Source organism: Denticeps clupeoides, chromosome 15, assembly GCF_900700375.1.
Source record: "Denticeps clupeoides chromosome 15, fDenClu1.1, whole genome shotgun sequence".
Lineage (NCBI taxonomy): Eukaryota > Metazoa > Chordata > Actinopteri > Clupeiformes > Denticipitidae > Denticeps > Denticeps clupeoides.
The window spans coordinates 9,705,533-9,733,014 of NC_041721.1; the positions used below are offsets into that span (position 1 = coordinate 9,705,533).

Here is a 27,482-nt window from a genome sequence, read left to right on the forward strand (position 1 = left end):
TGGTCATTTTGATTGTACTACCATGAAAACAACAGGTATGTCAGTAACCGATCTGTACCAGCTGGCCATTTTTTGTTTGAATCTTGGATCATTGCATCTTAATCCTGCCACTGTGATTTCCGATAGAGCGCAACCTGGTTCTCTGGTCCAGAGATTCCCAACTGCCACTGTCAACAACCAGGTACATGTCACTGCGAGCAACTGAGTGCCACTCTTGCATTGTTTCGAGTGGTGTGATTTTTAAACAATGCCAGCAAGCAAGTGGATCTTGTGTTGCAGAAGGTCTGTCCCATTAAGATTTTTTTTATTTATATTATCTGTATATTTATAGCCCGTGTGCTGATGCCTGTGCACTCATCAAAGTAAATGTTTTGTCATTAACTGCTGGATCTATGTGTTTGCCTAGACCTATGTATTCCTATTACCTCCCGTGCATGTTTTCACACTCACTTACCGGGCATTGAGAAGAAAATGTTAAATATGGCATTCAGTCCTTTCCCCGTGACCCTTAATGGGTCAAGCACTTAACCAGCGGTTAACCAGCAGCCCACGAATACTTATCTGTCATCTAATGACAGAACATTTGCTTTGATTACACAGGCATCAGCACACAGGCTGGCATGGTTTCAGCACACGGTTCTGTCAGTCGTTTGTTCAGTGTTTAGAGTATATGGATATTATAAATAGTCTTTTTTCTTTTCATATACCTTTTCTTATTAAGCTTGGTAAACAGAAAGAGGAGCCATTTGTCCATGTAACAGTCCCAGTATTGACACAAAATGCTAAAATTATCAGAGAAAAAGTTTTTTAACACTGTATTTTTGTTGTGTGTGTTATGCTGGAGCTTCTTCTCTATAAAACACATTGCCAGCTGTTTACATCTCCTTGGCACGTCCACTGTTTCCATGGTGAGAGGTATAAAGATAGTCGGAGCTGTCTCACTGAGACAACGAGAAACAAATGAATGTCAGTAAAATGATGGGGGAGAAGTGAAAAAATTATATTAATTATTCTGAATGGCTGTGACTGAATAGCAGGTTGTTCAATTCCTTACATGTTTGAAAAAAAAAAAAAAAACGTGTTTCTTTGAAAGAAAGAGAACCATCTTTTACCAAGATAAATATGTTTATGTGATATTTTTTCACATTGCATTTTAATCTATACATATTGTTTATCATGTGACTAATGTATTTCTTTTTACAGATTGACAATGGCTTTCTGCATGCACATTGGAATGCCAAGATATGGCACCACAATATAAACTAAAGATGTCACAATTAAACATACAAAAAAAAAGAAGAGAAGAAGACGAAAAGAAAGAAAAAAAAAGTGATTTTTGGATTGAAGCCTTCACGATTGTGGACACATTATGGAAAGCACAGCACTGGACTACCATGACTCTAATACATAACAATGTACTATACTGGAGACACAAAAATACATGAATCTTGGATCAAAAAATAAATTCATTTACATTTTTTTCTCATAAATACATTTCTGAAACTGTAATCTAGTATGGGTAAAAGCAGTCTAGGACATAATACAGAGAATATATACTCTCGTGGATCTATATGTGCAAAAAATAATAATAAAAACAGAGACACATAAACACACACACACACACACATAAGCACAATCACGCAATGAATGTCAAGCCACTCGTACGTGACGGTCCTAATCTCTCTGCGGCTGAGGCAGGAATTAACCAATGCAAAATAAAATAAATATCGATCATCTGAAGTGTCACGCCCGTGGCACCAGGAGAGTGCCGCAGCCTCGTGCTCACGCACAGAGAATATGCCTGAAAACTAAAATCACAGTGCGAGTCGGTGCATCTTGATTTGGGATCATTATTGCAAATCGGACATGACAGTTTGGCTGTTTTCTAGGTGTCCCAGAAAAAAATGCAAATATTTTTTTATATATTGATTCTTTTAAGTTTTAGATATGCACAAAAGAGTACATACATGACAGAGCTCGCCAAAAACAACTTAAGGGAATAGAAGCATTGAATGACTATATGCAACATTTATTCAACTTAACACAGAAGTCTCTCTTTCTATTCTCCATATATGTATAATTCATGTACTAATAATATACTCATTTTCAACACTCTGAGGGTTATTCAAGAAGCTGTGCAGAAGCAGGCAGTCACCTTGAAAGTTCCAGAAGATGTCATTGGCTGAAGGACTTACTGTGATGCTATCATCCTAAAAAAGTTAAATCAGTTAATAGTCACGGCTTATAGATTTCGTCAATCTGTACAGTGGGTGAAAGGAATTTTACAGATATTACGGATTTCATTTAAACTCATATCTCTACATGAGTCTATTTACTCTAATACTCTAAACTCCAACAATCTTGAATGAATGTATATGTATAGAGAAAGTACTGAATAATGTGCTTATAGCTAACCAGGCTGATTGAAGATGAGATGGTTCAGTTTGGATTCAATTTGTTTTTAACCCCTCAGGTTACTCACAAAACACCAGTCATGTCCTTACATTTTTTTTTATAGTTCCTCAAATTTGCTTTCACTTTGAAAAAACTGCACATTGATTCAGTAGTTTATAACACTTTGATGGTAAACTGCACATTAAGTAACTATCCATGATGATTAGATAATTCCTACACTGCATTTTGAAAACAGATTGACAACCTATTTGGTTTTGGGGAGCAAAAGACAAAATAAAATTCACAATAGATTGGCACAATAAATTGTACACGTTGACAATAAATGAAACTACATTGTGCCCTAAACCACAGGAGATCATTTTTGTCATTTAAGTACCACCATAATGATATGCAAATAAGGTGGGAATAGAGAGTGGAGAGGACAGCAAATTCCACAAAAACACGGAGATGATTAAAAACCACTCGGTGAACCTAATTTATGACTTGTGAGACGCCCTGCTACACAAACATCGGCCCGGTATAGAAATACTGCCGTGACTTTCTTGAATGACCCCCCTAACATGACCCAGAGTCAGCACAGCTCAGTACACTTATTGCAAAGAAAGAAACCATGGCGCGCAGGGCAGTGAAAGTGTGGGTCACCGCACAGGTTAGCCGATCCTTTACCAGCACACACCATTGCAAAGAACGGGGTTCTGCGGCCCTGTGCTCTTCTGTGGTTGATTTGTATATACAGGTTCTGCATTTTCATCGGTGGCTGGTCTATGAAGGCCCATCTCTTTCTCTCTGTTTCTCTCTCTCTATAACTATTCCATTGCTTTTTCCGTCATTCTGTGTCCTCTTTCTCAGTCTCTGTGTTTTTAACCAATATTGCACTGACAGGAATCAACGACTGTCCACGATTTCCATGCCCGATATCAGTCCCTAGTTCCAAAAAAAAAGAAAAGAAAGACAACGACAGCAAAAAAAATAGACAACGACAGCAAAGATAGAAATCCAGTCCTCTGTTGGCTTCCATCTCCAAGACATCATTCGGGCAATGATTGGAGGTCTATTGTCCCATCTCGAGCACCATGACTTTGGGTCCAAATCCATGGGTTTCCTAAGCATCTACAGGATCCATAAACAAGCAGTCATGTAAATCCAATTCATTGAAAAATGTATAAATTATATATTTATGTTTTGGTGTGTTTCAGACCCACATAATTTGAAAAGAAAACGTACATGGCAACATGTGAAGTGTGCACACCTCTGACATCTGAAATGTGTTCAAGTGACATGTGCTCAGTTTAAACCCAGTGATTTCCATCCAGACATACAGAAAAAATGACTAAACATACATTGAACGACACATTTTTGTGGTTGGACACATTCGAAGCTCAGATATGCAGAGAATGAGTCTGTAATGCCACTAATGCAGGTTAACCAGACTTCTATTTCTTCCTAATTTGGAAACACATACCAGGTTGGAAAGCATGTGTAGCATCTGACTATGCCAGTTGCTTAGCAACCTCACTGGTCTGAGTGGAGATGCTCAATTGAGGCAAGGAACATTCCTGAATGGTGGCGGTTTAAGACACACCTATATTTATACATATATAAAAACATTCAAAATGTTTTTTTTTTAAACAGGGGCAACATTGCACATTTGATAACATTCGATAATGTTGCTAAATTGTCTACTGTCTACTGACTCACAGTAACCCCTGTTAAACACTCCCTCTAAGGAACACATGATGTCATACAGCACAAATTCAAAAACACATATAAAATGAAGATGGTTTTATATTCACACATTTCCAAAAAGAAAAGGTGAAAAATCCCTTTAATTATAGGAATACAGTGAATACAGTGTTATGTTCGATGCTCTGTGATCATGTTCCTCTGATGGACTTGACAGTGAAAACCATGTGCTTTTTTCAGTACACACCAGTGCCACATTCATATAAGGATCTGCACATGTTACCTTGGTGCCAGGAATCGGCTTCCCTCCTGCCATTAAGACAGAATGGCCGTCTCTTGCGTAAACCCAGTAAAGACAACCTCTTTGCAGTTATCTGTGTGCAAACAACCGAAGACACTTCAGCAAACTGGCCACAGTCCATCAAAGATTGTGGGGAAAAATAAAAAAAAAACAATACAGAAAATGGGAGGGGTGAGCAATGCACATTTACAGTTTTGTCCCTGGATGTCAGCAGCCAACGACATACACACAAACACACACAAGTCCTGTTCACACTCTGCCGATGTCAGGCGTGTTTTCTGTCATTCGGTTTAATAGCATCCATTATTTCCTCGCCATGTTTGTCTCTCTCTTGCATGTCCCTTTAAGACGATTGGAACAAGATGTTCCACGCATGTATGACCAGGCCCAGTGGTTGGTGAGAGCAAGCGGTCATGACAGTCAAGACAGAAGTCCGAGACAAACATGACAGCATCTTGAGTGCCAAAACAACCAGACGCATAGACAGACGTGTGAGGCTCTACTTTTGGAAGCACATATTTCTGAACGTTTTCCAAAATCGATAATATCTTTATACTAATAACAGATTTATCTGCAGAACTGAGACTTCCACTTAGAGGGTTTGGTGCTTTTTATACAGACAAGCAAGTGGATAACCATCATAGAATAGATGGGATGGGGGATCGCGAGCGCCTCAGAGGGCAGGGCGAGCTGTAGGGCGAAGTCACCGGTGACAGCCGCAACGTATTACCAGCCAAGCCTGCAATGTTGTTTAAGCTCCGGGACTTCTCATAGCCTTCAAATATGAGAGAATACACATTAAACACGCAAGCACAATGCAAAACTGCACATACACACTCATACACACCCAAAACAAAGATGGACAAAACCATGTTCAGTCATAGTGGGCCAAAACATGAAGCAGGGGTGAGGTGAGCCCATTTCATGCACACATGACATAAGGCAAGTATTTCAAAATGCATAACACTCTGCCAGGGAATGAATTATTTCATGTTAAAACATTGGAATAGTTCAACTATATTCAATGACAAAAAAATATTACCATGCATGCACAACATGAATAGGACAAATCTATTAATAAACAGTCTTCAAAATGGTTGGTATTCTTGGATGATACCACTTCATGCACCATTTATAAAGAAAGATTCACTGTTCACTGTATGGTCTCGCTAAAATGATATAATAATGATTTCAAGTAATTTAATGATAACCTGCAAGGGATGTTTTAAAGAAGAAAAGGAACCAAATGTCCCCAGGCTCTTTGACTTTGCAAACTCAAGGAAGGAGCCTTAACATGTGAGAATTTTTCAAGGATGTGTAACTTCAGCAATGTTAAAGAACCCACAATCCTATATGGCTGTTAAGTTGTGACATCATGGCTGGCGAATCTACAGCACAAGTTTAGTAGCACTGGCTTCCTGGTTGCCCTGATTGTGTTCGCCTGTTCCCGTCGGTTTACAATGCTCCCTGTTGTATCACGCACTGTCATTGCTGGCTTTTGGTCTTCACTATAGTCCTGTTTGTCATAAAAACATTTCCGGTGCTAGGCGCATGGAATATGGTTTGCTCATTTTGTCTGTAGTCACAAGATACTGGTGTGTCCTTTACATGTTCCCGCCTTAGATGACAGAGCTGTTCCTTTTTTGCCATCATGCTTGTGTTTTTTTTTCTTGGACTTTTTTTTAGTCAGGCAAACTTTGGAGATTGACTCATGACACTTGGTGCCACATTAGAATTGGTGTTGGATCTAGGTGCCAAACTGATCTTTATCAGGACAGGTGCTTTGTTACACACATGCACCCCACGAAGTAAAAACTGGAGCGTAACAAATCTTAATTCAGATGCCACTTCAGTGTGCTTCATGTTGCACGGGCTCATTGAAAAACACATCCTTTGAACTGACAGATGCCAGGTGGATGATTTCCATTTTAAATAAGCCTCCACTCACCAAGGCAGGATGTAAATAGGGACAGCCAGTTTTATAACAGAGAAAATAGGAAGGGGGGTCACTGGGGCTGGGCCACCTGGCCAAGCGGTTATGCAGTGCATTTATATGTCCAGAGGTCGATCTGTTGATTAAGGATCTGCTGGAGCCAAGGCTGAACATGCAGCCCGGGGGCAAGGAAATAGACCCTGTATTGCAAACTTCATGCAGACAGGGCCAGAAAAGTGGTCCAAGGAAGGGTTAGCACTGTCCAGCACTGAAGAACGATCACAATATTATCACCTTCAAGAACTGTTCTTTACCAACATTGTATGTTGCGAATTGAGATATTATGAGAACTGAGATCTGCAATTTCTACTCTGTAGGGACACCGTTTGGAGTTGGTGTTGGTGAAATATCCTTCCGAAAACAAATGCAGTCCTAATGCTGTGTCATCTTCTTGGACTTCGGTTGCAGCAGATGCTAACCTTAACATGCCCTTTGGTGACCTTACTAGCAATGTCCCGCAGGAATAGTGAGGGCCCGTTTTCTTGCCCAGCCCCAGGCAGTGTTTCTTTCCCCTTCCCCTATCCCTCCCTGGAGAAAGAGCCTGTCCTCCTACACATGCAGCGCAGTTAATGGACCTGTCCTGCAGTGGTGTGTTTCTGTAAATTTGATCCATGCTCCCAAAGACAACAGACTCAACGTTCAAGCATCAAAAGTTAAATTCCAGGTCTCTGCAATAACATCATTCCTTCCAAAAAGCTTTCCAACCACTTAACCTGGGCATCAAATTACACATTAGATTGTCATGCTAGTGTGACATACTGGAGGAGAAGGAGTGATGGAGGAATTGATGACTGACGTTTGCAACTGATCCCTACAGGTGGTGGAAGGGTGGGTTTCACACTGCGCTCTACCTGTTTTGCGGATGCCCCCATCAGTTGTGCAGGTGTAGTCACTGGCAGCAAGCAAGAAGCAGGTTCCTCCGCCACGACGGTTCTGCTCGCGTGTGCTAGAGTGCCGCATGGGGATCCGTTCCTCTGGCGACATGTTGAGGTCACTTCCTCCACTGCAATCGGCTGACAGCACTGGGATGTGGCGGGATGTGGCGGGGTGGGGTGGGGGGTGGTGGGGGGTAGAAGAGGGGTGAGGTGGGATAGAAGTGAGTCATGAAAATCACATCAAACAGCATGTGGGCTGTGACACAGCAGGGGACATGGATGGAGGAGCCTCATCGGTGAAGAATGCTAATAGAAAGTCTCGGCACAGTGGTTTGACTCAGGCAGGCTTTGTGAATTATCAACTGCATGTATGCTTGATTATTTATGCCTATATGTTAATTGACATACACATTGTAAAAAATAACCTATGAGAAAATAATACCTAAATCAAACAGCTACGTTGCAATAAAAGATTTAGGCAAAATCTATACAGTACACAACTAATTGCTAATAAAGAGTAGCCTAAGGAATAGCAATTCCTAATGTACAAATAATGTCGACAAATAAACAAGTATGGGTAACCCCAGCACATAGCACAATGGCAGGCACATACACAACACTACACACATGATCAACTCCAACACCCAGACTTCATGACTGAAAAGTGCATAATGCCATCATAATGCACAGGGAATGCTGGCAATAAAGTGCACAACAGCAATTTTATTGTTAAAATCTACATGAGTGCAAGGATGTTTATTAATTTTGCACAATTACAAATATGCTGTCCTCACACATTTCTATGAAAAAACCTTAATAACAACTGTACTTTAAAGTGTATATTTCTGAAATGGCACTATTGATATGCCTTTAATCTGATCTTGACTCCAGTTAACGGGATGATAATTGCATTTCGTAATCCATACATTTGTTTGGCTTCTTTCGACCCCAGATATGCTGGTAGTCTGACCCAGAGTAAATGAGAGTCGTCAATCCTCATTTCACTCAGGTCTCGGTGAGCCTTTATGAAATGTAAATGTCACAAAGAAGAAACCAATAAACACATTTCTCATGCATGACATCCCATGACTACCTGACACTCCATCAATGAGACCCCTCACCAGACCCTGTCTTTACCAAACAGTGTCAGACTTAATAACAACAGTAACAAACAAAATCTTCAAATGCCAGCAGAAGTGAGACAACCATTGACATTTTTCTAAAATGTCTTCTTATCTGAGTGTCATAAAAGGATAAAGCATTTTCTTCACAATCATTCCCATCTCCAACTACCCTGGAAAGTGCTGTAATCTTATCTCCGTGGCAACAGGCAAGAGGCTGGAGGGAGAGAAGCTCAGTCGAACACAGGAAGCCTGAGGCTGGACGAGCAGTTCTCAAAGGAACCTTGCACATGGCAACCAAATTTACCCTGAAATGCCCACAGGATTTCCCCATTGAGGAACATTAGCCCTCAACTTATGTGCTCAGACTCGGTCCTGTACATCATGTACAAACATCATAACTGTTCCTCTATTCCACACTCAGCTCAATTCTGACAAAATCATTTTAACATCCAGCCATCAACTGAGCCCTAACCGACACAAATCAGCTGACCCGAATTCAGTTGAATACCATGAAAACAAATTCAACCTCCTAGACAACTCAATTTAACTCAGTTCTACCTCAACTGAGCTAAATTCCTGTCAGCACGCTCCAACTGAATTCAGCTCTTACCTACTGAACTGAACGCAACTGAGATGAACTCAGAACCCCATAAGTCCAAAACTTAAGCCGTACTAAAGCAACTGAGGTGAATTCTGCTCAACACCATGTAAACAAATTCAACACAGCCCTATATACCTTGACCCAACTCCAACTCAACGGAGCTGAATTTGTGTCAGCACCATACAACTGAAATCAACTCAGACCTACCAAACTAAACTCAGCTGAGATTAACTCAAATTCTTCCAACTGATGTCAACGCATGTCAGTCTGTTGAAGAAGCCCCTCACCTGATCGGTTGCGCTCCAGGATCCTGTTGCTCTTGGCCAGGCAGAGGTCCCCTTGAGTGCTGTTGCAGGTAGTGTTCAGCTCAGCCTTGCAGTAGGTTGGAGACCCTGCGTGGTTGGCCTGGGGAATGTGCTTCTTTCTCCGCTTGGGCAGTTTCTGCTTGGCCATGGCTAGAGAGTAGTACATCCCAAAGTTATTTACAATGACAGGCACTGGCATGGCAATGGTCAGCACTCCTGCCAGGGCACACAAGGCGCCCACCAGCATGCCTGACCACGTCTGTGGGTACATGTCACCATAGCCCAATGTAGTCATGGTAACCACAGCCCACCAGAAGCCTATGGGTATATTTTTGAACATGGTGTGGTCACTGGCTGTGGGGTCAGCAGGGCTGGCACCAAGGCGCTCTGCGTAGTAGATCATGGTAGCAAAGATGAGCACACCAAGTGCAAGAAAGATGATGAGAAGGAGGAACTCATTGGTGCTGGCACGCAATGTGTGGCCCAGTACTCGAAGTCCCACAAAATGCCTTGTGAGCTTGAAGATACGCAGGATCCGCACAAAACGCACAACCCGTAGGAAGCCCAATACGTCCTTGGCTGCCTTTGAGGACATGCCACTTAGACCCACCTCTAGGTAGAAAGGCAGGATGGCCACAAAGTCAATGATGTTCAGTACACTCTTGATGAATTCCCTCTTGTCTGGGCTGAAGATGACCCGTACAAGGAACTCGATGGTGAACCAGAAGACACAGACGCCCTCCACATAGGTCAGAGCTGGATCCGTCTCTATCTCATACTGAGGACCCAAGTCCATTAGGCTGTCATTCTGGACCATTTCAGTCTTGTTGATGATTGTGTTGAACGCCTCATGTGTTTCCAGGCAGAACGTGGTGATGGAGACCATGATGAAGAACAAGGAGGCAAAGGCCACAAACTGATAGACAAATAGTAAAAGACCAACAAGAAGGGAGGGGGACAAGAGACAGAGAGAGAAAGTCAATATTAAATAACACTGTGCTCCAAATCCCTTTTCCCAAATCCTCAGCTGAGTGTAATCCTGAATTTTTTTTTTTTGCATATGTGTGTGACTGCATCTGTGTGAGCTGGAAGGCAGTATCTCTAAAACAAAAAAAAAAAAGAAAGATGTGGTAACATTCCACTGCCTCCCTTAGAAGTTACACTGATCCATCTGCAACACTGGAAAAGGCCTGAAATGAGGTGCTGTCTACAGAAATTTAAGCAGACTCAGCCTTTCCTGGTGTAACTGCACTGAGTACTGACAACTAACAACAATTAAATCTGTGTTAAACATTTGCAATATCATTTAAATTATACCAATAATTGACTGCATATAGCTATATGGTAAGATGATATGAGCACGTTTTGCATTTATTATAACATTTTTGATAATAGCATCATAATGCAGTTTTTATTATTCAAAACGACTCATTTGACAAAATGAGTTCTGGCTAATTGCATTAACTGAGAAGTTAAAGAAGTCAGAGAGGGAGTATTGAATATTATAATGAACAAATTGTGCCTACAGGTATTGCTTTTTGTTTACGGTGCAAACATTCAGTTTGAATATGATTACAAAATCTGCACAAAAAAAAACATCTTATTTTTCTAACTATCTATATTAAGAAACAATCCAACGCAATCTAAATTCACTTTGTGAATTGCAGTTTTGCCTGATTGTTTCATTTCCAAATCCTCAAAAAACTGCAAGAATTCCACAAGCAGTTTCCCCTCAAATAGTCCCAAAATAATTCAAATGTGAACGATGTGGAAACGTTGAGTCTTGCATTTTGTGAATTTTGTTGTTATAACTGTTTCTTGCTGGGTATAAAACATTTCACTGCAGATAAACATTTAACATTTTCACATAAATACATTTATATAATTGTTTAATGATGGTGTCTAGCCATTAAATACAATAATAAATACCAATGTTTTAAGTATGCTAAATACAGACTTGCAAAAAACTTTGTCACATTTAAGTTTCATATTTAAACAGTAAAATCTCTGCATTGAATCCTGAATAACTACTGGCAACACAATTAGCCCCCTGCCCTCCCAAAATGTCATCCAAACAATAAATAATTCTATCTGTGACATAGCTTGATTAAAGTCTTTTATGTCATGCATAATAGCATTTGGAGGCCACACAAAGGCATTTTATATTACTAGTGCATCTCAAATCATTATAATATCGACATTTAAGTACATTCATTAATAAGAATACTTGTGTAATTATTTATCATTTATGAACCTACTTGAAATAAGCAGCATCTGAAGTGCTGACTGAAGAACTTTTCATTGTTAAAATCATATTTTTGCAGTACAGTATGCATTTGTACCAAATGTCAACCATGCATTTTGTATGTGCCAAGTAATCTAATACAAACTAATAAAGGGTAGGAAGGAAGACGTGTGCAGTGCTTTTATTCCATATTAGAGTGTGATTCAGCTGAGACATAGACTGGACACCGGAGGGACAGATTTGGGCCAGAGAACGCTCTCAAGAGAAATGCTTCTGTTCTTATGTTGTTCTATTCCAACATGACCTCCATGCTGATCCAGAGACATGCTGGTTTGAAGGTTATTGCCAATAAGTAGGTCTTTCATACTGCAAGCAACAAGAGGAAGCTGGAGTTTAGCAACCCAGACATTATCTGTGAAGTACATCCACACTGAGATTTTAAACAAAAGGTGTGAAGGTGCCCAGGTTGAAAAATCCTCACTCTTGCTTTAGTAAGAGAAGAGGGGGAGGAGAGAGAGGAGGTGAGAGATACAAGGAGAAAGACAGCGTGTGCACGTGTGAAATAAAAGGAGTCTGAAAAGAAGAAGAGGAATCGAAAAGGGAAAAAAAAGAGCTCCAGTCTATGGATGGCACCAGCTCTGCTACAGTGAGAGTCTGAGCCACTAATTAAAGCAGCTCCCAGAGCCTCATCTCCAGCTGCTGTGAAACGAGTGACTCACGCACTCTGTTACAGAAGCCATTACAAACACACACGTGCACGCGCGCGCACACACACACACACACACACACACACACACACACGCATATGCACAAGGGCCTGTACTGGAATAAAGGTCCAGTAGTCATACACTACTTCATACGTTATACGCATAATTAGCTTTTTTATGGTAAGAAGAAAGATGAACCCAATTGTAATATTAACTCAATTAGACAAACTCTAATGTTAATTCATTCATCTTACACCATGCTCCTCCATTCTACCACAATAAAAAATTAAAGTGGTTTACACATATACTATACATGATCAGAAAAGACTCATACTAATGATGAGATAGATAAAATATCTGAAAATGTCCATTTAGAGCATGCGTAGGGATTGCTTGCTAGTGTTCAGGTGTCGTCAGGGTGTCCATAAATAGATAAAACAAGAAAGACACACAATCTGTCATTCATCGGGCTTCTCCCATTATAAACAACATCCAGGCAGATCATGTTCTGGATTAGATAAATAAGAACACTCACAACAACACAATACAGATAACTGCCAAATGGTTCTTTCTTGCATGATTTACTGAAGGAAATCCTGAACGCCTGACCTTACAGTAGTGAACAAGCCCCAGACTTAACATCAGCTTTAAAATAATGCCCTTAATATCATACAATATCAGATGTTTTCTGCAGATTTGAATAATTTTCTTAATGTTTATGATGTCAGTTTAATTGTACAAACTTGGGACATCCAGAAAATCATGGTGTAGATGAAGGTCACCTCTAGATGGTTTACCAGGTTCTTGTGCTCAGCCCTCTGCATCCGCTGCATACGCATATGGCAGACAGATCACTAGGCAGCCGCACTCAGATACAGCAGGGACAGATGGGGGCTATTTGGACACCCAGTAGGCAGAGGTGGCCAAATTTAGCTGATTAGTCTCGGTGGAGCGTAGCCACCTCCATCCATCTCCACGCGGGCTGCCTCACCACCGCAAAGTTGGGTTAATCGTTCCCGGCTACACCAGCTCAGCTGCCCACCTGGGTGTCTCCCAGCCAATGTCCCATGCCATCTAGGGGGAAAAGACTATGGAGAACACCCCTCAGGGCGGAAAGAGGTGTAAGGAGGTAATATATGGATTTCACTGCAATGGTTCAATAGTCATCAGAGCCCAGAAATTCTGGGCTATATTCAGTGACCTCTACATTGGGTTTTTATTGGCCTTTACATCTCTGTTTTTACTATGCCTACACACACATATATGCGAAATAGTCTCACACAGCCTAAGACACAGCTTAATTTCAAGTCAAACAATCTTCAAGGTAATACAGACAGCCACTGTGTAATTGTTACCACTAGATGCCTATGAGCACAAAGCTATTTTTTCGGGGCCTATCATCTCATGTTTAAATGTCACAGGAACAAATGCAGACAGCGCGCTCAGAATAAACCCATTAATATGGGCAGTTATCTTTAACATCCCCCATGTTGTGAAAAATAAAATACCACAAAACATTTTTTATAGAAATAGAAACCCTGACATTTAATCTAAAGCTACATTTCTCACACTGGAGTCTGAACATTTTGCTTAGGATCTTATATTAGCCCTGGCTATTATTGTAGCATACTGCCTCGATTAGAAATAACCTCATGAGTTAGCAACAGAGAGCATGGTCACATACAGGTCAGCAACCTGTAAAAGGGGCCTCCATGCAAGAGAAACTCTTTCCCTTTTTAGCATTTTTAAATTAACCATAGGTGTGAGTGTGTGAGCCCTGTGGTGGTCCGCCAACCCGTCTTGTGTCCAGTGTACAGGGACAGTGTACAGTGTAACCTCTGAGAAGCTCCTGACTAACAGGAGTCGCCAAAGAATAGTGAGTGAGTGAGTTGCCATGTTGTATGTACACACATCAGTGCATACATTTTCCAGGGTGTTACTGTTTTAGGGTGTTGGTGTGATTTCGATAGGTTCTGGGATGACAGAATCCCCAATCCGAATTCTTTAATAATGTTTGGTTGCGTGACTGGTTTGGTCAGAGACATGATTTAAATGTGATTATGAGATGTTCTCTGTTTTATTAGGATGAGGGAAACTGGAAACAAGGTCTGTTTGGGCAGTGTTGTTGGGAAAAGGTATCAAGGAACCCACATCTCATTTAAGTAGGTTAATTCAGGTATCTGGAAAGCACAGAATGTGCTGCTTTGTGTATAGAAGGTAGCTTGTTTACATAGTCCAGACTGAGTAAGTAGGGTGCATCATGACAGCTGTCAGTCATTGTTATGGGCTCATCCCATTTCAAACTGTTTTTAAAATTATAGTTTGTGTTCTGGCTGACAGAACGTATTACACACCACCAGATAACTATTAAGCAATTATTTTGTTTATGTTAATTCTAAAGGTTCTTGTGCCCAGGCCAGTGGCACAATGGGACAACAACTGTCAATACAGAATCTATTATAATCTGTGTAAGTTTATTTTTTAATAATTAATTTCTCAGTAGGAACGTGGTTACGTGGTCAAGAGTGGTCAGTGTGGGGCAGTGGTGGCCTTCTGGGGCAGTGGTGGCCTTGTGGGGCAATGGTGGCCTTGTTGGGCAGTGGTGGCCTGTGGGGCAGTGATGGCCTTGTGGGGCAGTGGAAGCCTTGTAGGGTAGTGGTGGCCTTGTAGAGCAATGGTGGCCTAGCGGTTAAGGAAGGTATAAAGAAGGTTATTAAGAAGGTTATTAAGGTATTAAGAAGGTTGCCGGTTTGAATCCTGATCCACCAAGGAGTCACTGAGGTCCCACTGAGCTAAGCACCGTCCCCACATACTGCTCCCCGGGCGCTTGTCATGGCTGCTCACTTTGGGTGGTTGGTTAAACGCAGAGGACACATTTCGTTGCGTGCATCGTGTGCTGTTCTGTGTGTCCAGTGCATGGACACATATGCTCGGATAGTCTCATACTCACACAGCCTATTACAAAGCTTAATTTCCAGTCAAATTGTCTTCAAGGCAATACAGACAGCCTCTGTGTAATTGTTACCACTAGATGCCCATGAGCACAAAGCTATTCTGGGCCTATCATCTCATGTTTAAATGTTGGTTAAAAGCAGAGGACACATTTCGTTGTGTGCACCGTGTGCTGTGCTGTGTATTCCTTCACTTTCACTTTCAAATGTGACATGTATTCAGTGTGTAAACATCATAGCCTGTATCAGTGATCCTCTTTCCAAAAATAAAGCAGCTGCGAAGTGTTGAGTGGGCCTGTGGGCGGATCTGCATTTTTGTGAAAGCATCACAGTATGTGTGAGCATGTTAATGTATGCGCGTGTTTACGAGCATGTGCACGTGCCGCTGTCTAAAGGCCTCCATGACTTCATAATTTATTCGCTTCCTCTCCAGACCTCTAAGGAAGTTGTTTCACACTAGTGCTCTCCTGCTTTTGGTTGCATGACTCATACAGTTTCAGAATTCACTATGTAGGTCATTTTGGCAAGTCATAGAGTAACGGTGGTGCTGCTGACATACTTAGGTCTACTTCTAATTTGTCTTTAATTTAAGCTTTTTAGTATGCTTATGAGACATTATTTTAATTTGATAAGAATTGTGTTGTGTTTTGTGGATTTTGTTAATTGTAACAGTTTTGATGTCCAAGACCCATTATTGATGTGCAATATATAATGTGCAATTATATATTAACACATTTAATATTCTTGAACCTCATTTAAAGGTATAGCATTGTGACCCCTATACACCATCTTGATGACCATGTAGTCTTGATGACCAAGTATTGACTTGAAGTGATTGTCATTGTGAAACACTGCAGCACAGCACTTGGTGACACAATGAAATGTGTCCTCTGCTTTTAACCACCAGCCTTGGTGAGTAGTGGGCAGCCATGACAGTATGGAGCAGTGTGTGGGGACGGTGCTTTGCTTTATGGCACCTCAGTGGTACTTTGGCGGTTCGGGATTCAAACACACAACCTTGTGATTATCGGTCCATTTCTTTCAGAACAGGATTTCTATGGTCAACTAAAACAGTCAGGTCTGTACATTCCCAAATTGGTAATCAATAGTTAAATTTAAAATGTCACTGTAACATTAATCATTGAAGAAAAACTATACAGTTTATAGCTAGCTTTAGATTTTTGCATAGACGACATTATAATTTGAGAGTGCACCCATAACATAACATGTCACACCCATGTCCAAGATCTTGTCTCCATTCATTACCTGCTTGTGTCCATCTGTTTTGCCCTGTATATAAGTCTGCCTTGTGTGTCTTGTCTTTTTTTTGCCTTCATGTCCTGTCCCTGATAAGAACTGATATGACTAAGAGAGAATAAATGTTTCTGTATCCAAAGAATAACACACAATGTAAGTTTAAGAATGGTGAAATAGTCAAATGTAATTTTTCATGTGTGCTTTGTTTTCCATGACAGGATTTAAAATAGCCTAAAACAATCTACCATAAAACTGTAAGCTTTATGTATTAATATTTGTGAATGTTTAATGTTATAATCACATTTTATGTTTGACACTTGATTAGCAATTCAGAAATGTACAGAATTGACCAATTTTAGTTGGCCATACAAGGCCTATGCTAAAAAGATGGTCCATCACTTATTTTTGTGAATAGTAGAATATTATGTTCATCCTGTCATGAATCATAGCTCCATGTTCAAAAAAGCAGCAAACCTTGGCTTCTCTTCAACGAAAAATCCCCCCGTCCCAATTTGGTTGACAAGCCGACTTTTGCTTTCTGCAGGGGAAATTTTGCCAATCGCCATGCTTAGGCAGAACACCTCCTCTGGACTCCAACCATCTGTTTAGCAGCAGAGGCTCATGCACGCACCTCCTCCACAACCTCTCTTCATCTTAGTGCTATGGTTCAATACTGCAGCTTCCTGGCCCCGAGCCCTGACTGGCATCCAGCACTGGGATTTAAGCAGCGTTACTGACGTCAGCACACAGTGAGGGGACCCCGGAGGTTCCTGCACACATGCATCAACCAAAACCATATGCTTGCGTGCACCGCCTGTTGTTTACTGTTTACTCTACTAGACATATTGTCTACATTGGACTGGTTTGAGAGGAATGCACTTTGTAATGTTTACACAAAAATAACAATAAAAACACAAAATACCAAAACTGTATATTATTAAATACTTTTTTTGGTTCTGAAAAATAGAATTCTGAGATAGACTCCATCACCTGCCCTGTGACATTGACACTGGTTAAATAGGAATCAAAAATGGAAGAATGGCGAGTACAATGAACATTTGAGACAAAGTGACAGACATCAAGACGTTATGATCACAATTCATTTGTTTGAGCATGTTGAACATTTAGACATTTATTTCTGCTTTTGCATAACTGGCATATAATGAAAGTTAAATTAATTTGCTGAAATTCTCTTGAGATGTTTGAAATGAATAATGCATGCATGCATAGACCGATATATATAAAAACTAAAAAAACTAAAACATCTGCAGAATAGTAATATATTCCAATCATATTTCAGACAAAGACTGTGCTCTCAGGCAAAGCCGGCAGTTCTCCCTTTATCATGTGGTGCCATGGTAACGGTTAAATTTTTTATTTTTTTTGGACAGTTCGAGATGCACCAGACAAAGGCCAACAGAGAGAAGGGGAGGGGAGGATTGGAGGATGATCTAACGGGGCTGGAATGTGAAAAGGAAGGGATTTCCCTCATCCGAGCATAGGCTCTACCCATGGATTTCAAAGAGGATGTTCAGCACACACAAAACAAAAAAAATTTTGCTATGTTGGAGGATTCCTCATAACCAACATTAGCTTGCACACAATGTTAAGCAAACACAATTAAGATCAAAATACAGGCACGAAGATTAGCTGGTCTTCTCTGTCTTATGGGCTATTTTCGCTTCTATTTTCTCTCAGGGAATCTTTCTTTCTTTCTTTCTTTCTGTTCTTTCACACACCTCTTTTACTGTCTGATTCTGTCTTCCCAGCAATTGCTTTGATTCAGTCTCATTGGCAACCGTGCTCTGTTTCTCTCTGTGTGTCTCTCTCTCACTCCTCATTATGCCTTCTTTCCTGACAAGATAGCTGTCTCACTGGGGGAACCCTTTTAAACCCACAGCTTTGGCAACCCACCAGATGCGCAAAGTAAAAATATAAAAAATTTCCATGCCTTCTAATTTGAATAATTCATTGTTACTTTAAAGGCTCATAAAGGATGAGAAGGGCCAAGGGAGGGCATTTGAATCTTTGCCAGATACAACACAGACTATGCAGCCTACTTCCAGACACTGAGTCACTGTGAAGCCCGTGGTCTGTGCAGTAAATACTGAAGCTTACTCTGCATCCCCATGACCACAGACCTCTGAGCTCATGGGCAGGACATGGTCCAATTAGGACAGGAGGGAAGGGCTAGTACATCTGCCAAAACTAAACCCCTTCTCCATGTAATGGATGCTGTGGTGTTGACAACAAAAGCAACCAAGGCCTGAGATGTCATGGTCACAGAGCCCTACATACAATAAACTGATCAGAACTAGAAATTTCAACTAAAGCAAGAAAAAGGGCCAGCCTGCAGTCCCATGTGAATCAATGAGTCTTCTTAACCCATGACTCTATCACCAACATCTCATGAGCAAAGCACAGTCCCCACACACTGCTCCCCTGGTGCCTGTCATGGCTGCCCACTGATCACTCAGGGTGATGGGTTAAATGCAGAGGAGAAATTTCATTGTGTGCACCGTGTGCTGTGCTGCTGTGTATCACAAGTGACAATCACTTCACTTCACTTTACTTTACTTAAAATTAACAAATGGTTATGCAATGCAAACATCATGCCTGAAATTCCACCATCAAACATCATATGTTCTTTTGACCTCTTCCCACCCCATGCTGTTCATGCATAGAAAGCTGTTTAATATCCCTCAGCATCTTCAGTGAAGATGATTTTAGGATCCTTCTATGCATGCATTAACTTTCTTTTCTTTGTGTAATTTCTGTCTTTTGTGTGTGGCTTGCACTGCTTGCACAATTTTGCAATCAAATCAGTGAGCATCCACTGACATTCTTGGTATGGCTTCAAAAAAAACATGCAAAATTTTGGATGAAAAACATATGGACTTCATTTGCAAAGGCCTTAATAATCTTTATAGACAAATATATGGCAACTGGAGGCAAAAAGAGCATAACCATCAGCACATCAGGCGATCAATCCATGAGGCATTATCACAATTTAAGGCATAGAGTAAAATTAGCTTTTTATCTCGGTTGCTTTGAATTATTCACCATTCCTCAGGGAATCTTGTATTTTGGAGGATAAATCTATACAGAAGTGTGATGTAAGCATCTCAATGTACACTCAGTAGTTGGCAAGAAAAACAGAACTATAAAACTATAAAAACAAACACTAAAGCTATGTTATTTTTGGCCTTAAATGCTCTCTTAGCCTAACAGAATTGACATGTATGGTTTACATGTTTACCATGGATCCTTTGAACTATTTCAGCCATGAAGTCCAATTTCAAATGTGAGATTAATTTTATGATTTAAGGTCATTAGATTGGTCTCATTTTACAAATAACACTTTCTCGTCCATCCCCCAGATCCAGTTAACTTGCATTAAGTACTTATCCAGTTAAGTATTTAAAATGAACCCCCCCCAATTATTAAATTATGCCTGTGTGACTTCCCTGAACTGACCCTTAAAACAAGAGTTCAGTCTCACACTGTGCCACGGTTTTCAACAGTGCACAATCTTGCCTATCCAAATAACACACACACACACACACACCAGTCCTCACTATCGCTTTTGATATCATGTAAATGGAGCCCCTATGTTTACAGTTAACTCCACTGAGGATATTAAATGAGCAGCAGGCTTCTCTCGCTCTCTCTCTCTCTCTCTCTCCCATCCTCTGTGTGCCATGGCACTGTCACAGTCTCTCCTCCTCAGACTGATTGTGGATGCTATTTTTGTGAAAGCGTTGCTCTGGTGATTGAAAGCCAAATCCATTGTTTACTTTAACACACACACACACACACACACACACACACACGCACACGCACACAGTCTCTCATTTTAGGGGCCTGCTCATCAAATCCCACACTGACTAATGAGCCAAGACATCAGACCCATTACAAAAACACTCGGTGCATCTAAGGAGGCAGCCAGCAGGGCCGATGACATTCACAGCCAAAAAAAAAATAGATGTAAAAATACAACACATCGGGGACAAAGTTAAATAATGAATGCTGCCTGGTACATGAGGCCATAGCACAAGATGGACTACTGTCTCCTTCTCTTTCCTGCCTTAAAATCTTTTAGATGGAATTTAAATGAATAACTTCATTTAACCTGAGTTTAATTGTTGTGTTTAAAATGGCCATTTTCTTTATAAGACAAAATAACAAATACCTGCTTACGTCATGCAAAATATTCAGATGCATTCACATGGTGCACACACACATGCAGAGCCTTTTTCTGAGCACTATTTAATCAAAACATTATACAGTAGCCACTTCTTGTAATGGGCCTTTGATTTGACTGTGCCATGCACTGATGAAAAGACCAGTAAGATGTTCAGGTAAGGGATAATGATGTAGGCCTTAGGGACAATGGTAGGGGTCACCCAAGACCACCTTGAGGATCCTTCTCCAAATATACCTGAACATCTGCCCGTTCAACCTGCACATTTTCTGTTTGTTTTTTTTCCCCTCTGATTGCACGATGGTTTATTGAATGTATTCCAGATTAGGGCAATCAAACTGGCTATTGGTGACTAACCTGAAAACTGCACTGCTGAAAATATTTCAACAGTTGTAGAAATCTTTTAGAATATACAGTTGTATAAGTCAAACGTTTGGACACACCTTCTCATTCAATGTTTTTCTTTATTTTCATGACCAGTGAAGAGACCAGCAAATAAATCCTGGTTCCTGACAACTGCTAAACAAGGACATACCATGAAACGAACCAGAGGGTCACCACAGCCACCACCATCGTTACAACTACAGCTTCAGGGATCTTCAACTGGACCAATAACATCATTATGGACACGTAATCTAGACCATGACACTGGACTACATTCTGGACTCCTCCAACCCTACAACTGTAGGACTTATTATTATATCATCCCCAACCCTGCACTGACACCACTTGCAGGCTCACTCTACCCTGGAAGGGGGTCCCTCTCTGTATCACTCCTTCCCAAGGTTTCTTCCTTTCTTTTTTTTCTCTCTCCTAGAGTTTTTTTGTGTGGAGTTTTTCCTTGTGTGCAGAAGGGTAGGGTCTGTCAAAGGCCATTGAGACATACTGTATGTGATTTTGGGCTATATAAGAAATAAATGTTGTTATTGTTGTTGTTGTAGATTCTCACTGAAGGCATCAAAACTATGAATGAATGCATGTGGAGTTATGTACTTGGCCTCCACAGTCACGTGACCTGAACCCAATCGAGATGGTTTGAGGTGAGCTGGACTGCAGAGTGAAGGCAAAGGGGCCAACAAGTGCCAAACTCCTCTGGGAACTCCATCAAGTTTGTTGGAAAACCATTTCAGGTCACTGAAAGCTCATCGAGAGAATGACTGAAGCTCATTGAGAGAATGCCAAGATTGTGCAAAGCAGTAATCAGAGCAAATGGTGGATATTTTGAACTAGAATATCAAACACGTTTTCACTAGTAAATAACTCCACATGTGTTCATTTATAGTTTTGACGTCTATAGTGAGAATCTACCAAAGTAAATGGTCATGAAAATAAAGAAAACACATTGAATGAGAAGGTGTGTCCAAACTTTTGGCCTGTACTGTATATAGTTAGTAAGATGTGACCTATATGAAATTAAAATGTAAACTATGAATGTCAAACTACTATGAATGGAAGGCAAATTTAATTTGACAGTAACAATTCAATATAAGCCTTCTTTGCCATTAGATGCCAGGTGTCAATAAACAGGCTGCAAAAGTAATATATCACTCCACATTAACTGCAAATTGAATTTTGCTTCAAGTTAATTCTACACAGTGACTCTCAGAAGTCCTGTAGCCATCAGTAATAGCTTTACATTTCCTTACATTAGGAAGGTAGTTGAGCGTGGCAGAGCGTTGGCAGGTCTGCCTGCAGAAATAGCACAACAGCACAGATCTGTCATCCTCCCCACCCAAAAAGAACAACACTGTGTGAGGTACAAAGTCAAGAAGATATAGTTTCAAACTAGGTTATGCATTAATTTGTCATGCTTTAAAGAATGAGTTCACAGCACAATTACATTCACATAAATATACCAAGAAATTGAGAAGAAGACAATCGATTTTATAATACTTAGTTATGTGGTTACAAAAAATTGTACACACATACACTAAATATAAATAAAAACAGGTAAAAATCACATAAAACTTCAACTATGATCACTCAAGATCATCAAACAGGCAGGACTTTTCCCTAGAGCACCCATCATTAATATCTGACAGCTTATGCTAATGTTTTGTAATGATATCTTACTTTAACAGTGTTGTGAAAAAAGCCAAGCTGAGGATTTAACCGTTGCTACAGCGACGGCACTGCCTACGTCGCCATGGAAATGCAATCTGAAGATGAGCACAGGTGTGACAGTGCCAGTAGCATTGTTCCAAAGTGGCTACTAGTGTCAGCACATGCGACAGCTTGGCCTCTTTCACTCCGTGGCCTTATTGCCACAACTAACTTCTCAACAACGTGGCAATACCTTGTAATTTGATGGTGGCGCTGTTATGTATATGTCTATGTGTGTGACTGTATGTTTTTGTATTGTGACTCTGTCCCACACCTCACATAGTCTGTAATCATGACCTTGACAGAACAGCATGACTGCCTAACCCTACTGGGAGAACAATGCTGAGCGCACATTGTGACAACCACTGTCAGAGGAACCTCGATCACACCCTCTGACCGGGTCGGACTGTCACTGCTGAGCATTTCACACCTGATCTGAAAATTGAGGGCAATGATTGCCAGAGCATCATAGGAGATCTCAGTTTCCAACTGGGGCAATATAATCCATTTCACATAACAAGGCATTAAGTATACATCACGGTGCTCCAAATAAGCAGCAAACCGGAGGCCCACGATTCCGTCTGTTGCAGAATTCATGCAGGAGTGCATGAAAATTACATCCTGGCCCAACAAAGTCACTCCTCGGCAGCGATGCAGGACCCTGCGACGGCACGCGGCACAGTTTTTTGCAATCATTTGTACTTCGTCAGGATCAAAGAGGCCTGGTCGACAGCAGACGGGTGTTTGTAGCTCACACGCTAATTTATTTATTGCGCACCGCATGCATTATTGATTGCAGCCATGTACCCAGCCAGCATGAACGCACTGATTAGTCCACAGGTACTGTGTCACTTAAACCCTTGTTTAATTTGCCACCTACAATGGTTTCCATGTTTAGAAAGTGGGCATATTAGCCAGAAGGCTTTTTAACATAAAACAAGACTTTATATTTGGGTTACGTTTTTACTTTAACCAAATAAAATCTCACAAGAATATATTTAAAATTAGGCTATAGTTCATGGTATTAATGGCAGTGTGCCTTTCCTAACAAGAGCTTTACGTGAGGTGAAAGTGAAGTGATTGTCATTGTGAAACAGTGCAGCACAGAAAAGGGTGCACAAAACCAAATGTGTCCTCTGCATTTAACCCATCAACCTTAGTGAGCAGAGGGCAGCCACATGAAAGGCGTCTGGGGAGCAGAGTGTGAGGACAACACTTCCTCAGTGGGTTGGGATTTGAACCGACAACCTTTCGATTATGGGTCCGCTTCCTTACCTGCTAGGCCACCACTACCCATATGGTACCATAGTAATATTTGTGTATTTTTGTATAATATTTTTTTTATTCTGTGCAATTTGTGTAAATGGATATGGACGATAATAGTGTTTCCACACTCACTCCATCATTAAATGGGGCTGCTCTAAAGACGGATAGTTGTGCCAGGGCGTCTGAGCCACAAGAAAACGCCTCGTCTATCATCTCCTTCCTATTGGTAGGCTCCCTGTCACCCTTTCATGGGCCAAGAGCACGATTAGACTGACTCCCCCCACCAAGATTTATCTGCTGGGAATCACTGGCCTAAAGCCACAGAAATGGAAATTTGTTAAGGTGATTTCACACGTGTGTGTCTGTGTGACTGTAATACTGGTCTATGAGCAGATGCAGAGTGTGTTGTTTCTCACAACATTCCTGTATATCAAGTACATATGACAAGTTATATCTAATCAAATCCTCCAATCCGTCACACAAATTGCAGTGATTGTGGGTGAAAATTGATTTTTTTAGTTATTTTTTTGCTATCTATTATTTCTGTACATTATTGGGCACTTTTGACAAGTTAATGTAATGAATATATTGCTCAGCTGACCCTGAATCAGATGACTGAGATGACAATCTCCAGGGCAGAAAGAATGAAATTTAGAAGAGACGCTTCCCAATTCAATCTCACCAGAAGCTTTAGCTCGGTTACAGATGCCACGTCAGCATTAGGACACCTAACTTCCAATTTCATATCCTGGAAAGGAGGAAGAGTGGATTATGCCATAGTAATTCACGGCAGAGATATTTCACTCTGCCCCAGTAGGGGGGATTTCATATGCTAGTTGGGTAGACAGTGCAATGCAAGCGATGGTCTGCACACCCAGTAATTTTGGTCCCCATGCCCAGCTCTGTGAGGATGTGGTAACCTACCTTACCACCACCCGCACCACAGCATGGGAAAGTGCATGAGACAAGGAGGGGAGGCTTCAGCATTTGATGTCACAGTGTCCCACTGTAGAATAAAATGTCCAAAAGAAACTAACTTTCCATCAGGGCCCGCCCCTCCCTGATCTCGCAAAGTAAGTGTGATGCCCCTACTCCCAAGTACATACCATACAGACACTGCGGTCATAAATTCATAACAGCCACAATTAATTCTAATACAATACAATAAAACAAAGATTATGCGAGTAACAAAAGTGTCTTGATGCTCCCAATGAAAAAAATATGCAAACGCTCAACATCTGCTCACAATAGGGAAGTCTTTCAAATGAACAACCTTCGACATCCAAAAATGGGTCATCACTGAGTCCAAGTGAAATATGCACAAGGCATTTGAAAGTGAAGTGACTGTCATTGTGATGCAATCACAGCACACGGTGCACAATATTCTGATAAAAGGTCCGCTTCCTTACCCTCTAGGCCACCACTGCCCCTAATAAAGAAGCTCCAGGCTCTTTGGCGATTTGAGGCGAGAATCACCCGAAGTGAGAATCATACCCTAGACAAATGAGCCGTAAACACAGTGAATAGAGGCATGACCTTCACCTTTGACCCCTAGACTCTAATCAGTTCATCTTGGAGTCAAAGACATAACATTGCTTGTGTGAAATCTGAAGAATATGCCTAACCGTTAATGAGTACTTGTCCACTAAACAAACAACGTACAGAAGGTCACTGTGACCTTGACGTTTGACCACTCTAAACCTATAAGTGTTCCCTGAGTTAGCAACTTATATTTTGGACCTATCCAATAACAATTAAACAATTATTTAAGTAAAGTACACTGCCCAGTTCAAAACTATTCAAACAACAGATATATTGAGATGTTGAACTACTGACATACAGACAGATGAACAACCCCCCCCCCAAAAAAAAAAAACAGCTGTTGTGGACTGTTATTGCAATATGTGTCTATGTGTGTGGGTCTAAGACAAAGCCAGTTGAGAGTGAATGCTCACCGTATCTCTCATATTACCAGCTCCCAGCATGCCTCTTGTCCTTGCCCTGGATGGCTGGATATCACCTTCTGTAACTGAAGCGCACTCTTTCCCCTGTTCTTCTGTCCCAAATCCCCAATGAGCGCTGTAGAGATCTTCCAAATAAATAGCTGAAATAAATCCCCCCTTAAATGCCTCATCAATCCCTGGGATCAAGGTCATTGTCTCCCAAGGTTGAATGGGAGAGAGGAAGTTAGTGAGAGAAAGAATGAAAGAGGAAAAAGAGGAGACCATAGGGCACCTTGTCTCTCTGCCCTAAAAAATGCAGAATGTTTTTTGTGACACTGTGTATCTGCGTATACGTGCAGACATTGCTGAATTCTCATATAGTTCATACATCCAACATGTGGTGTGGTTTTTAACTTTCAATGCACACAGCAACATCTCCTCTATCATCATGTTATTTAGTAAATACATGGAATTCATGTGGTATTTACAGTGAATTTTATGGCTTTGGTTATAGGAACTGGGCACACGTCTGGACCCTCAGCGGGCTGTGGTATTTTTACAGTACTGCTGCAAACAGAAAATGACCACCTACAGTCATCCTATGGTGCATATGGAACATATTGAAGCATTTTACCACCTACGATATTCAGACCTATGTTGAAGGAGACACACACACACATACATATTTGGTGACAGGTGAAGCATGAGAGACGCACAGAGATTTATGACCGGCTGTCGAGGCCGTGTGACAGGTGTGCATGACGGAGACCCAGATGAGATGGAGAGCCTGACTGGTGACCTGGCCAGCACCAATGACCAGCCTGTGGTCCAGTAGATTGCCTCAAATTGGCACCAGCCAAAAGGGACTATTTCGGTCTTCAAAGAACACCTACAAGCTTCCACGTGAATAAAAAGACAAACGCTTATCGGATTTACACATTTTATGTCCATCCGACTTATTTTTTAAAAATAGTCCATGTGTACTGTTTGTATCTACACACATACAGTTTGCCATGCTTTTTCTAAAGCTGGTCAGTTCAGATATTTGCTGGCAAAAAAAGATTGTCTCCAACTATTTTCACTTCGGAGCTGGAAGAAGGAGCGCTTGAGTGCCAGTGGGCTTGATGCCAGTTAGACTCTGAAGTCAACCAAGATGCAGCTTGTCTTACAGCAAAATGAAAGGTGGAGTGTGGTACAATGTGGGAGACTATGTGTAAGAGGAAGACGAAAGAGAAGGAGACCAACCAAAAAGTCACATGCCAAGAACAAATGCTAATATTGAGAAAGCAAACACAGATCATCCAAATCACGCCAAAGTGGTTTTGAAAACCACTGGTGTGGACTTAACTCTCCTGTTTCCTCCTGTTTTGACTGTAGAACCCTTCCAAAGTTAAAGTGTCATTATTATTCGGCAGGGTCTACACACCAATTCAGGGATGCCGCATGGGCTTGATGGAAGAAAAAAGGCGAAGGGGTGGCACACAAAGGATATTGTAGTAATCATAAAAA

General features: G+C 41.0%; 1 protein-coding gene across 3 annotated transcripts in view; it reads right to left on the bottom strand.

The window, feature by feature from the left end:
- Positions 1-1,106: 1,106 nt before the first annotated feature.
- kcnc2 (potassium voltage-gated channel, Shaw-related subfamily, member 2) overlaps positions 1,107-27,482 on the bottom strand; it is a 47,858-nt gene continuing 21,482 nt past the window's right edge. Inside the window, exons 2-5 of one of the 3 annotated variants that reach the window (XM_028954151.1) lie at positions 9,280-10,213; positions 7,244-7,414; positions 4,382-4,472; positions 1,107-3,525 (exon numbers count right to left, since the gene is read on the bottom strand). In XM_028954151.1, coding sequence (XP_028809984.1) covers positions 4,414-4,472; positions 7,244-7,414; positions 9,280-10,213 — 1,164 coding nt within the window. In that variant the 3' untranslated portion in view covers positions 1,107-3,525; positions 4,382-4,413. Of the gene's footprint in view, positions 3,526-4,381; positions 4,473-4,527; positions 5,175-7,243; positions 7,415-9,279; positions 10,214-27,482 lie in introns of those variants that run through there. The other 2 variants (XM_028954152.1, XM_028954150.1) reach the window with 2 other exon arrangements.